The sequence below is a fragment of the Branchiostoma belcheri genome, unplaced genomic scaffold (genome assembly GCF_001625305.1).
Source record: "Branchiostoma belcheri isolate BF01 breed outbred unplaced genomic scaffold, Haploidv18h27 scaffold28, whole genome shotgun sequence".
Lineage (NCBI taxonomy): Eukaryota > Metazoa > Chordata > Leptocardii > Amphioxiformes > Branchiostomatidae > Branchiostoma > Branchiostoma belcheri.
Genome location: NW_017803887.1, coordinates 268,511 through 282,854, shown reverse-complemented (window position 1 = coordinate 282,854; position 14,344 = coordinate 268,511). Strand labels below are relative to the sequence as shown.

Genomic DNA, 14,344 nt, shown 5'->3' with positions numbered 1-14,344 from the left:
TCTAGCCGCCTCCCGAAGCCTGGTAGAGGCTAAAGATGTCTCACCCCACATCTACCTTATAGTTGGACTGGCTTCGAAGGAAACAAACTACCTTCCTGCGGCCGGACTCCCTTGGCCAATTTACTCCTTTTTTTATGCCGAATTCTACGATCCGTATTCCCGTAGAAAGGCCTGGTGGAGGCTACTTCTGGGAGCCATATTCGGCTATGTGTACGTGTGACAGGGGCTATAACATTAAGACTTCTCACCCCACGTCTACTTGAAGAAAAGTGATCTACAGGCCCTGGTAGTTGATTTACAGTCCCGCTGTGTGGTAATGACTTTACGGCCTGTCCTGTTGTTGTCCTGTTATTGTCCTGTTGTTGTCCTGTTGTCAGGACGGCGGGAGGCGAAGTTTATGGACTCCGGAAACAGGGATCATATATCAGTCAGTCTGCCACGGGCGTTTTGTTCACGAGCTGAAGCCCCTGTCACACATTTAGTCTCTACGCTGGCTTATATATAGGAGAATAATTGCCAGGGGAGTTTGGCCGCCTGGTAGGTTTGATGACAAGCCACGAACGAAACTACCTCCCCGCGGCCTGACTCCCTTGGCCAACCTGTTTTTGCTTTAAAGGCATCCAGTGCAGTTTTCAGGGCTTGGAAATCAGATTTTTCGAAGTCAATATTCTAGTCACTTATCTACATACTAAGTTGAATCACACTGTCCCGATGTATATTGATCCTCATGTACACCACTGTATTGAGATAAAAACATGTACATTGCACTAGTAATGGCTGTATTACAATGTTTAATAAAATGAAGTGCCGTGGCGGACACGGAAAAGTTTTTTAAAGGTAGTATGTCGGCATATGAAGTTGCTGCACAATAATATTGAACGTCTTTATCACAATGGCATGTACTTGGCTTGTAAGAGAATAAACGTAGAATAAGGGAATCTTATTCATTTATACATTCATTCATATTACCCAGTAAAAAACTTGTCTTGCTCACTGTCTTAGCCAGGCCTCTTCACATGTTATACCTACCGTAGTCAGAGCTAGACTGAGGTCTGTTACTTTACGTTAGTCGAATTTATTGGATGGTTTTATAGTACAAGCTAGCCTGGGTGCCATCCCCCGTAGTATTCGCTAAGTATAATCTCCAAGCAGATCTTTTGGTGGGGGGTAAGACAGTATCAAATTGGCCAGTCTGTAACCATTTCCCCACCCCAAGTTGGTGGTGGTAGCGACAAAAAGGGCCATATATAAAAAAGCAAACGATCTTCCACCATCAATCTCTGCTTGGAGAGTAGCTAAATAAAGGCATGGTCTTTAAAGAAATGTGTCCCACCTTCCCCACCTTAACGTACGTAGTGAGATGAGTGAATGAGATAGGTTCAAACAAAGGCCAGCAGTGTTTTACGTGACTACAGGGGGCAGGAGAACATGCCTACGTGTATCTCCCGGACAGAGGAATGTCACTCCCCTGCGAAGCTTTAAGTGTTGTGTTATCAAAGTTGCCATCTTGACAGCGTTGTCAGGAATCTTGACAATGTGTTTTAAGTACTCTTGAGAGCAATTCAAGTTGATTTATGCTATACCTTCTCGATAAAATCCAAGTTTACGTCGTTCGGTGTAATGTAGCCAGCGGCCGCCGCGCCGCGTGCCTGCGAAGCTGGTGTGTTACGGCGAAGGGCGGTTATACCGGCTATACAGATGCAGGAGCTGGTGTGTTATGCCGAAGGGTGGTTATACCGGCTATACAGATACAGAAGCTGGTGTGTTACGCTGAAGGGCGGTTATACCGGCTATACAGATACAGAAGCTGGTGTGTTATGCTGAAGGGCGGTTATACTGGCTATACAGATACAGAAGCTGGTGTGTTACGCCGAAGGGCGGTTATACCGGCTATACAGATACAGAAGCTGGTGTGTTACGCCGAAGGGCGGTTATACCGGCTATACAGATACAGAAGCTGGTGTGTTACGCTGAAGGGCTGTTATAACGGCTATATAGATACAGAACCCTCTCACAAGGGTTTGCATTCTGTTATTAATATTCATAAAGAGATATGATATCTATGTTTGTTAGCCACCATGGAAAGCACTGAAATATCCCTCGTAGCCGTACTGCGTTGGTCGTCTGTACTACCTTCATAAGTCGGCAGGTGGCGCACATTACCGTGAGGAAAGTGCGCCACTAGGCGAAGTGAGAAGGCAGTACATTAAGGCGGAGGATTGCAATGTTTGCCAGGGCATCTTTGTTCTTTCATTACTTTGTGTTTTTTATTACTTTGTGTTACATATGTATTATCATCTGTATTTCCTTTATACTGGCTTCATTTTGTTAATTTATCCTCTCATTATGTGTAAATGGTAGCGTTAAAATAAGTCTTAGAGATGCTTGACTGCGCTACCACTTTGTGTTGTACTATGTTATACTGTGTGAACAATAAAGAAAACAATTGGGTGCACACACACACACACACACACACACACACACACACACACACACACACTCACTCACTCACTCACTCACTCACACACACACACACACACACACTCTTCAAATAATCTCTCATTATAAGCTTGTTGATTTGCAAAAACTAAAAGCTTTATTATCATATATAGGAAACAATACAGCATCTCTCCAAACACTGTCAATGGTCAAATAGTGAAAACACACTATTGAAAGACTATGGAAGAACATTTCACCCGTACAGATTCAGGTTCTACGGTTTTATAAATCGTATTATTTTGAGCAACATTACACCGCACACAAGCACTGCAAACGTACACTGCAGATAGAGAAATACTATAACTTTTGGGCATTTTTGGCAATACTATAGACCGTTCGTCGACTAGAAAGTTCTGTCTTTTGAGAAGTTTGATCCTGCAGGTTATGAAGTATAGTATGGAGATAGGTAATCTTCAAGCAGATCCTAGCGTGGCAAAAGACAGTATCAAATTGGCCAGGCAGTATCCATTCGCCAGAAAGGGTCCATACGCCACCCGAGGGTGTCTTTTGCCACCCTAGGATTTACTTGGAGATTAGGAGATGTGCTGCCAGAAATGAGCCTGATCCAAGAACAGGAAAATCTGTTTCAGCGCAAAGTGACAGTCTAACATAAAAGGTAGTCCTCAGAGCTCATCAGACTAAGAACGCAGGCTGAAGAATAGTAAAATTTCGCAAAACGGGAAAAAACTTGACAGGGAGTTTTGCCACTATAGAGGTCTCATTTGCCCAAAATTGGCGAATGTTGTGTAACGTTAAATCTTTACCGCGGCCCACTCCCATAGCCAATTATTGACCCTGTCTTGGCCAAGTTCTACTATATATCCATAACACCTTAGGAAGGCCTTAGTGGAGGCTACATGAAAGATATGATAGAAGACAAATTTTCTTTTCTCTTCTCAAGCAACTTATACAATGACATTTAGGTTTATACGATATAAGATAAGCTAACTCATTGCACAGCAAAACACACACTTCAAATACCAAAATACATCTAACACTCAGATATATAATCACACCGTAAACACTATGAGACAAAAATACTTCCTTTCTGATCATAAAATCATGAGGTAGCGAGAGAATTTTCTTCAAAGCAACAACAGAAACGACTACGTCAGCAACTTGTGTAATCATCTCAATGACGTCATCAATTTCAGGGTGAAATTTGTGTTGATTGAAGAGAAGCTCTGACTCGTTCCAGAACGTCTGCAGAACGTACTGCGCATGCGCTAAACACCGTTGAATTTTACCTGTTTCGACATAACATTTTTAAAGTACAGACGGGATGTTAACCTTACATGTATACGCAAATGCGACCTTATATGAGACGTTCTGAGGAAGTGCTATGCACAATACATTACGGGTTTGCGCAGGTGCAGTACGTTCTGCCGAGGTGCTGGTGGGGAGAGAATTTTCTTCAGTTCTTCAAAGCAACAACACAAAACGACTACGTCAGCAAATTGTGCAATTATTTCAATGACGTCATCAGTTCCGGGGGAAAATTTGTGGTGGTGATTGAGGAAAAGCTCTCGTTCTCGTTCCCAGGCTGAGTTGTTGTTCAGGCATGCGCGGTGGCGTCCATCTTGCCCTGCGGCCCGCTGTAGGGCGGCAGATCCACGTCGGCGCCGAAGTTGTCCCTGGGCGTGATACGGATCTCCCTGATCCGGGTGGACTTCCCGCCGGAGATCTTCACCGCGATCACGATCGACACGCCGATGATCAGGGCAGCGCCGAGAACACCTAAGTTACCATGGCAACGAGAAATACGAATTGTTTTTGTTAAACATCCCCTAACAATACTGCATAACAAAAACGCTGAGTTCGTATATACCTGTTTTAAGAAGAGGGAAGAAACACGTCAACTGTATCAATGTTAGCCTTATATGTTCATCCATCTGTAGCTGTATGCAATAGATGTAGTGCAGCACCTTTGTAGAATTTTAGTGTCTATACGACTCATGTGAAACTACATGTACTGCGCTTAGTCATCATGGGCAAGAATGTGCAAATGACCCTTCTTTGTATGACATGAAACAAAGTCTTCTGTACTTTAGATGGCTAATAAAAGTATGCGTCTGTCACTGTTATATAAAGGACAATCTATGGTAAAATCAGGTCCTCTACTCTATCAAATATAATCAAATCAACATGGCCTTAGAAAGAGAAAGCCCCCCTCACCTCCCACAATGGCGCCGATCATGGCGGCACTGGGGCCTGAGCTGACCTCTGACCCCTCGCCGTAGCTGTCCTGGTAGTCAAACGTCACCGACACGAAGTTGGAGGTTCCGCCGGTGTTGCCGTTGTCATCAAGAGCACTGGAGGAAGGAAGGGACTGATTATGCTAAAGATCATGTATTAAAATGGGATATTTTCAATCATAAGTTTCATTTACCTGGTCAATGGTTCAGCAACTCCGTAGGCCCCATTCCCACTAGGATAAATTGTCCAAATCGAGCCGGATTGATTCGCTTTGATCCGGCTTCGATCCGGCTAAGTATGGTGTTTCATAAGAACTTGCAAAAGAATGCAAGACTATGGCAGAGTAGGCACAACGGCTTAGCAGCACCTCCCTAGGGAAACATAGAGTACTGCAGGAACCTACGTGACGGCAAAGACGACGGTCTTGTCGTCCGATCACTTGCTCAAAATCATGAAATGATGGCAGTGCTATGCAAACAATAACCCTAACAGTTACCGTCGCCATGGCAATGTATGTTTTCATTGCCAGTCTTGTTTCTGAATAAATAAATTTAAAAAAAAACCTACGTGACGGCGAAGACGACCGTCTTGTCGTCCGAGAGCGGCACCAGGACTTGGATGTACTCGTGGAAGCCGGCCGGGACCGGGTTGGTCAGGCTGCCGCTGGCCAGCATGGAGCCGTTCACGGGCGCAGCGCGGTCAAACCCGGAGCGGAGGGACCGGGTGTCACGGCTCATCCGCACGTCGTACTGGGAGGCTATAGGCAGAAAAGACGGACACAAAATAAAGCTTGATCGTAATCTCCAAGTAGATCATACGGTGGCAAAAGACAGTATTAAATTGGCCTGGCAGTATCCATTAGCCAGAAAGGGTCCATACGCCACCGGAGGGGTGTCCCGCCTCATCCGTATGTCGTACTGAGAGGCTACAGACAGAGACATCATCATGATCAGGCCTCTAAAAACTAGTACAAAACACTGGTAGCGTTCTAACCTCGCCCTAGGTCGTAGTCGTGGACCCTAGGGTGGCAAAAGACAGTATCAAATTGGCCAGGCAGTATCCATTAGCCAGAGTCCAGTACGTATTGGACCCTAGGGTGGCAAAAGTCAGTATCAAATTGGCCAGGCAGTATCCATTCGCCAGAGAAGCCAATTTGAAACTGTCTTTTGCGACCCTGGGATCTGCTTGGAGATTATATGCTTGGATATCACGAACACCGTGGCGTTCTCACCTCGCCCTTGGTCGTAGTCGTCTCCTGGTGCCGTCCATCGCAGCAGCACGGTCCGGTCGGAGTAGGACACCTTCACCACCTCCAGGTCGGTAATACGGGCCGAAACGACCAAACAAAACAAACAAACAAAACACCGTAGCGTTCTCACCTCGTCCTTGGTCGTAGTCGTCTCCGGGCGCCGTCCATCGCAGCAGCACGGTCCGGTCGGAGTAGGACACCTTCACCACCTCCAGGTCGGTAATACGGGACGGAGGGAAGCCGTCCTCGGGCTTGTAATCCAGCAGCTGGAACACTCCTGCTGCCGACTGCCGCTCGAACGACTCCACGGGCTGGTAGGACGTGGTGGACGTCGGCATCTTAGCTGTAGGACAAGGAGAACATGTTATAGTTGTTGTAATATTAAGCGAACTCAGACAACACCCCTACAACGCTCTGTCGGCATCTTAGCTGAAGGACAAGGATAACATGTTATAGTATGATGCTAAACTTTATACATTCCAAATGCTAAACTTTATTCCAACACTCCTGACGCCGACTGTCCCTCAAACGACTCCACGGGCTGGTAGGACGTGGTGGATGTCGGCATCTTAGCTGTGGGACAAGGAGAGGATGTTATAGTTATTGTGATATTAAGCAAAGTCATTCGACACCCCTCCAACTCTCTGTCGGCATTTTAGCTGCAGCCAGTGTAGGGAAGGAAAACATGTTATAGTATGATGCTAAACTTTATAGATTCCAAATGCTAAACTTTATTCCAACACTCCCGCCGCCGACTGCCGCTCAAACGACTCCACGGGCTGGTAGGACGTGGTGGACGTCGGCATGTTAGCTTTAGGACAAGGATATTATCGCATTGCGATATTATTGGATTATATATTGCATTGTAAATTAGCGATAATTCAGATTTTTCTTGAGTCTGTCAATGCTAATAAAAAGTTTTCTTATGCTTTATGTCTCTTATGTCAGGATAATACGATGCTAAATTTTATTCCAACATAAAGGTATATAGTCATAGAGATCAAATTTTCAACGACCACTGTCGCCTTCATCAGGATACGAATGGCCAATCACTTCCGAACGTGAATCCGCGAGAGTTACGGACGCGTGACCTTCAGCAATTGGTCAAACGCACCTGGCAGACCAGTCCAGGAAAACTGTATTGACTCAGATTTAACTCAAATTCGATTCGTACAGAAAGGTCGAAATCTGATCTGGCCTGCTCCTGAACTTAGTTGATGGTAGCAGGAAGGTTGTGAATTTGACAGGGGGTTAACTTACACGGGTCCTTGAAGGGCGCCGCTGAGCCGGCGATGCTGGTCTTGAGCTGCGCCTGCCCGTCCGGGTTGGTGACGGCAGCGGAGACGGAGTAGCGCCCTGTGCCCGTGAACTGGGTAAAGTAGGCGGAATAGGTGCCGTCATTCCGCGTCAGGTCAGCTCCTGGACACAACAAGATACGTACATGTATACGATATCAGGTAGGTTATACAGTATATGACTAAGACTACATCAGGATTTAGGGTACCAAACATGACTACATCACGCACACACACACACACACACGCACGCACACACACACACACACACGCACGCACACACACACACACACACACACACACACACACACACACACACACACACACACACACACACGGAACCCAGCCAAGTTGTTACCTGCTCCGTCGTCCCTGAGCTGGAGAGTGTAGGAGTTCTGCTGGCCGTCCGGACCCTGCACGGTGGCCATGACGTGAGCTCCGATGATGGGGGACAGGCCCTGTGTCACCTCCGCATACACCACTGCACGGGGCGGCCACACCTGAGGAACATCATAAAGAATTTTTTTAAAGTCTATAACAAGGTTACGATATTTTACTGATAGTGGGGTCGTGTGGCGTAGCGGTAGCGTATTCGGCCCAGGCCCAAGAAGTCCCGGGTTCGAATCCTGCCCGGTGTCACCAAACTTGTGCCCTTGGGAAAGGCACTTTACACGACTTTCCTTACTTAACTCAAGTGAAAATGAGTATTGTCCTGTTCTGTATTTGTTTCTATATGTGGGACACAACAGCAGCAACAGCTGCCTGTGTCCCACGTGTATTGCACTGTTGCAATTTCAATAAATCAACAAACAAACAAGCAAACAAACAAACACACACCTGTAGGTCGGAGTTGCTGAGCCAGGCGTTAGCAGTGATCGGGGGCTCGGCGGCGGAAGGGCGGGAGTTTACCGTGATGACAAACAAACAAGCAAACAAACAAACAAATAAACAAACACACCTGTAGGTCTGAGTTGCTGAGCCAGGCGTTAGCAGTGATCGGGGGCTCGGCAGCGGACGGGCGTGAGTTGACGGTGATGACGACCCGCTGGGCGCCGGCGGCGTGGTTGCGGACCTGGATCAGCCAGCTGCCCACCTACACAACAAGGAGAAAAGCACGTATGAAAGCTCATCTGTGTTGGTAGAATCCATGGTTGTCAAGTTCAAGCTTTGTTCCAACAAGAAGTAAACTCACTCACCATAAATTTTCGATCGAAAATTTACTGTGAGTTAACCTCTTGTGTTGGAACAAAGCCTGAACTTTACAACTAAGGAATCAGAGATTTCAAACGGCTGGGGAGTATGCAGCAATACGCTTTCAAGTGGCTTATCCTTGTTGAATCCTGGCCAGATTTTGAGACATTTGACATTTTGTTGTACCCGCGTATATGTCTGTATATCTACGTATAGTTCAAGACCTTACGAAAGTCACTGTACTTTTGTTGTGTCAAATAAAGTTCTCTTTGATCCATTCTCATTCTTCACCGATAAGCTCAGGAACGGAAGTTACAAGGAAGGTGAGATGGAAGAAAGTATGTCTATCTGAACTACAAGCGCTACATTTCCAGAAAGTGTACTCTACCTGTAACGTACTCTAACATAATAATCGTGAGATGTTGGTGTGTGTTTAGTAACTACAAATGTTAGCTTCTGATGGCACTGCGTTATCCTTGCCAAATGACGTTAAATTTCCAGTGCGTTTTTTCATTAGTGATTTTGCCTTTGCGTACACATATATTGTGGTTTCCGTCGTGTTTTGTATGGGCCCTAATAAACTGTACCAAACTAATTCACCTCTGCCTTGCAGGCCAGCTTGACCGTGGCTATCTTGGCGGCGTGGTTGTAGGACACCTTGCCAAATTACATGTTATTAAACTTTTAATGCCTTTTTTTCATTAGTAATATGAATGAATGAATGAATGAATGAATGAAACTTTATTTTCGTGTCGTGCGCATACCACGCCCAGCCCGTGTGGGCTTATACGACACCGTTTGAGAATAAATAATACATAAACAACAGAGAAACAGAGGTACAGAATCCAAACAAAATGTGAACACAAATAAAGTTAGGCTATATACAATTAAGCAGAACAGAGTGAACTCATAACAGATCATAAATGCAAATAAACAAATCTGTACATAAACTTGATAAAGAACCAAGATTTCACAAAATAAATACAAGTACATAAGGTAAATCAAATATAAATAAGAGAAAACAAATGTGTAGAAGTAACAAAAGGTGAGAACTGTTGATGTGTTATGAATACAGGTATTTTCTTCTTTTCCCCCACGCTCGATAAATGAAAGTTGCTAGGTCAGATACACCCTCGTTAAAGAGCCACTTAATTCTATTTTCATCTCTTTCCCATATGATGTCAGGTGATTTTGTATAAATTTTACGAAACATATTTTCTCGAAGATCGTCATAAAAGGGACAGTAAAAAAGAAAATGTGTTTCGTTTTCTACTTCATCCAAGTCACACATGGTACACATTCTACTTTCCTCAGGAATTCCCTGGTACCGTCCAGTTTCAATATTGATAGGTTGGCTTTGTGTATCTACCATTGCAACCTGCAACAATTTATTGCGGTTGACCAAAATTGCACTTAATTCACCTCTGCCTTGCCTGCCAGCTTGACCGTGGCAATCTTGGCAGCGTGGTTGTAGGACACCTGTGAAGACGAGTTGGTGTACACGGTGCCCCTCGGGCTGGTGACCGACCACTGCACGCCGGCGTCGGCGGTCCAGCCGAAGCTGAACTCCGTGTTCTCCCCGACGGTCGAGTCCAGCAGGACAGAGGCGTTGAAGGTCGCGCCGGCTTCGATCTTCACGGCGTTACTGTACAGCTGGAAAGAGGGGGAAATGAGGACATCAGAAAATGGACTGCATGGCACTACACTAAGGGCACGGTCACATTTCCAAGCCGGGGCCCGGCCGGGTTGTTTGCGTGAACGAAAATTAAACAATTTGTATTAAGAGTATACACCAATAGTGCTCATGGTTGATTTTCTAACACTTGTTTTGTGTTTTGCTGTCTTATATCATAATTTTCGTTCCATACGACTGCCCGGCCGGGCCCCGGGTTGGGAAATGTTGCCGCGCCTTAATTAAAGGCATCCAAACATTCCAGATGAGAAAATGTGTAAGGACAGGGCCCTTGCTTCAGCTATGTGAATGGTGTGTTCAGCACCAAGGACAGGGCCCTTCAGCTGTGTTGAGTTGTGAATAGTGTGTTCAGTACCAAGGACAGGTCCCTCGATGTGTTCTGTATCATTTCCTGCCATTTCTAAGCACGTTTGTCAACATTTTATAATGTGCCGTCACTACGTCTTGTGATCACATGTTGGAATATACCAATCACCTGCAGAGAGCTGGCCCTCGCCGCGGCGCTGTTCTGGACTCTGACGGCCTCCCTCAGTCCCTCCTCCAGGGAGTTGGAGTTGGCCGCTCCGGAGTAGAAGAACGCCCTTCCGTGCGTGATGGCGGCAACTTCCTCCATCCTCTGGTCGGCAGCGCTGGAGTAAGTCACGCTAGGAAATGTGGAAAAGTAACAGATAAACTAGAGAAATAACATTTGCAAAGCAAATGCATAATGTTTACCTTAGCTTCGGACATGGTCTGCTCTGGTAATTCTTACTCAAACACATTCACATACATGGACTACTAGTATATGGTGACACCAGTCACCATGGTGAAAGACGTCAACAAATCTTGTCATTGGTCAGGTCATAGGTCACTGTTTGGAGAAGAAGAAGAGGAAGAAACTGAGCAAAAACAATATGTTTTCCTTCGGTAAACATAATCAATTACAGTTACTAAAATTACAGTGAATTTTGTATGGTCACCTGCTTACTGCAAAATAAATGTTGCGCGAAGCTAGGGTCCTGACCAGTGAAAGTGCTAATCTCCAAGCAGATCTTTAGCGATCAGCAACAAGACAAATGTGACATTACCTGAAACAATCTCAGAAACTTTTACTTTATTTATGTCATGTCCCGACGCAATTTCCCTGTACAAAGGCCAATATATACATAACGCATTACTTAAAAAAATAATATTATATCCGACTCAACCAACTGATGTACACTATCTGTTGTACTACGTGTAAATTATATTGTATTCTGCCGCCAGTTAAGGATGTTAACATTATTTCAGGTTTTGTATTTTACATTAGATTTCTTTTTTTTCATGTTTGTATAACGTCTGTATTTATGGATCATCTACTATCAGTTTCGACTGCCCTGATGGCCCGTGTATACTGATGTGTTGTCTGTCTCCGATAAAGTAAAGTAAAGCAGGGTGTAGTTAGGGTACCTGTGTACGGTAATGCCTGCAGCAGTCATCTGCTCAGTAGCTTCAGTAAGGTTCGGGTGCACGTTGGCGCTCTCATCGCCGTCGCTAAGGACGATCACTATGCCTCCGGCGGGGTCCGCACCATTCATGCTCAGGACCTGAAAAAATACCAAATTCTGGAGGTCAAAGCTTTGCGGTAACAATTATTGTTAATCATGTTTGAACTTAAAACTTTTGTTCCAACACAAAAGGTTAATGTTCTCATCAAGAGCTTTCGACCAGTCACTCTGGTCTTCCTCAGTAGACTGACCCAGTAAGACATGTCACGTGGCTTCTTTGAAGTGTGACCTCAACACTGGGTCAAAGGTATCTGGTAGACGATGTCGGCCCCCGTCGCGGTTCAATGAAGGGTGATGGGCCCTTATGTGAATGGCCTCTTTCTCCCCTCTCAGTAGTCTTGTTCAATGTTGACAACACACTTCAAAGAAGCCACGTGACTAGTCTCACTGGGTCAGTTTACTGAGGAAGACCAGAGTGACTGGTCGAAAGCTCTAGGTGAGAACCTTTTGTGTTGGAACAAATGATGTATAACAAAAAGTTGTAGGAAATTAACCATGAGCACTATTTGAGTACAATACAAATTGCTTATTTTTCGTTCACGCAGACAACCCGGCCTGGCCCCGACTTGGAAATGTGACCGTGCCCTAAGTAAGTAATTACCTCCAGAGCTTCCACCAGGCCACAGCCGATGCAGGTCCCTCCGGAGGCCAGGTTCGGCACGATTTCCGCCAGCTCCTCTCGGTCTTCTTCGGTGACGATTTCCGTCAGTTCCTGGAGGCGCACCGCGTTTTCGCGGAACCTCACCATGCCGACATGCGAGCCGTCAGGGATCCCCTCACGCACCAGCTTGTACACCGTCTGATACAGCAGAGAGCGACGGGGGGTGCCGACGGACTGGTCGTCAACCTAAGAAGGAATATTTAATAAGGAAATTTCTGTAATTTATGACTTTATTATAGTATGATGTGTATATGTTTATGTATGTATGTATTTCGTAATGTCTGCGGGGCCCAACATCAGCTGTAGTTGCCAGGGCCTTCCACTGTGTTGCAATGTATGCAATTTAAATAGATAAACTAGAAAGGCCAATATTTGCTTTGGAGCAAATACAGCGATGGGTTCACCACATTTTACGACATGGCAGGGAAAGAATGAGAAATACAAGGGAAAACAATGATTTATATTGATATAACTATAATAAAGGGTTAATGCACTGCCCCGAGTTGTATATGGTGTCATAACTGCATGAGCAGCTGCCATAACCACCGAATAAACCACCGTGTGAGCGAAGCGAACGAGGTGGTTTATGAGGTGGTTATGGCAGCTGCCCATGCAGTTATGACACCATATACAACGAGGAAAAGGCAGTGCATTAAAATTATTATCATATAGCCTATCCAAACTGTCAATCAACACAATTCCTGTTTGAAATACAACAGCTTTAATATATATACATACATAAAAATACATTCGAATATATTATACGCTTTAAAACAAATATGGATAATTTCATTTAATGCAAATTGTAGTTTAAATGAAGCTAATAAAAAAGTTTATTGGACAGAAAAATGCTACAAAGGTTTACAGAAAGAGTCGCATGCCCCTATACCCTATAACATAATGGTATCAGCCATAACACGACATGTGCTGTTATTCCGCCATAACACCACATGTGCTGTTATCGGGAAATAACAGCACGGGTATCCGGGTCTCTGATTGGTCCACGCCGTCCGGCTATATGATAATATGAAGTAACATACGACTAAAACAACAGTTGGATAGCTATTCCCTACTTTATTATGGGTTCACCACACCACGAAGTGGTGTGGTGAAACCATATTGCTTTTTCTGATGTTTCTTCTTCTTCTTCTTCTTCTCCTGCCATTTTTTAAATGGATTCAGCTTCTTCATTTTAGGGCCCAAGGTCCTGAAATTTGGTATGGAGGTACAGTGGGCAAATACCCCTAGGCGTTTTTAAATTATTGTGATACAGGCTTTTAGAATGGTTTTGTTTGAGCTTTTTGGCTGTGTTATAGCAAATGTATTACTGTGCTGTGTACCACGTTTGGGCATGAGTCATCACAATGGAATGCAGGGCATCAACCAATAGGCATGCAGCTTTCCTCTATTCTTCTTGCTGATTGGCTGTTGGGATTTAACTTGATTAACACCTGCACAGAGCATTTCCACCTGCACAGAGCTGTATTCAAGTGTTTTGGTAGGTATTTCAAGCTTTCCTGCTCCAGCATTGGAATGCGGGGCATGGTACGTTTTTTTATTTTGTAAATCAACAGTTTGCATTATGCAATTAAAATACCTAACCAATAAAGTAGGGAATAGCTATCCAACTGTTGTTTTAGTTGTATTTTACTTCATATTATAGTTATATCAATGTAAATCATTGTTTTCCCTTGTGTTTCTCATTCTTTCCCTGCCATGTCGTAAAATGTGGTGAACCCATCGCTGTATTTGCTCCAAAGCAAATATTGGCCTTTCTAGTTGGTTAGGATTTTTAATTGCATAATGTAAACTGTTGATTTTCAAAATAAAAATAACGTTCATGCCCCGCATTCCAATGCTGGAGCAGGAAAGCTTGAAATACCTACCAAAACACTTGAATACAGACATACTGTCAGTATGGAAATGCTCTGTGCAGGTGTTAATCAAGTTAAATCCCAACAGCCAATCAGCAAGAAATGCTCTAGTGCAGGTGGAAATGCTCGTGTGCACGGTGTTAATCAAGTTAAATCCCAA

At 44.6% G+C, this 14,344-nt stretch overlaps 1 protein-coding gene across 1 annotated transcript in view; it reads right to left on the bottom strand.

The window, feature by feature from the left end:
• Window positions 1–2,570: 2,570 nt before the first annotated feature.
• Window positions 2,571–14,344, bottom strand: part of LOC109472717 (calcium-activated chloride channel regulator 4A-like) — a 30,107-nt gene continuing 18,333 nt past the window's right edge. Inside the window, exons 7-17 of the mRNA XM_019772569.1 lie at window positions 12,251–12,496; window positions 11,552–11,688; window positions 10,599–10,767; window positions 9,853–10,083; window positions 8,198–8,332; window positions 7,598–7,739; window positions 7,205–7,363; window positions 6,075–6,287; window positions 5,263–5,452; window positions 4,675–4,811; window positions 2,571–4,236 (exon numbers count right to left, since the gene is read on the bottom strand). Of these exons, the coding sequence (XP_019628128.1) occupies window positions 4,055–4,236; window positions 4,675–4,811; window positions 5,263–5,452; window positions 6,075–6,287; window positions 7,205–7,363; window positions 7,598–7,739; window positions 8,198–8,332; window positions 9,853–10,083; window positions 10,599–10,767; window positions 11,552–11,688; window positions 12,251–12,496 (1,941 nt within the window). The 3' untranslated portion in view covers window positions 2,571–4,054. The remainder of the gene's footprint in view (window positions 4,237–4,674; window positions 4,812–5,262; window positions 5,453–6,074; window positions 6,288–7,204; window positions 7,364–7,597; window positions 7,740–8,197; window positions 8,333–9,852; window positions 10,084–10,598; window positions 10,768–11,551; window positions 11,689–12,250; window positions 12,497–14,344) is intronic.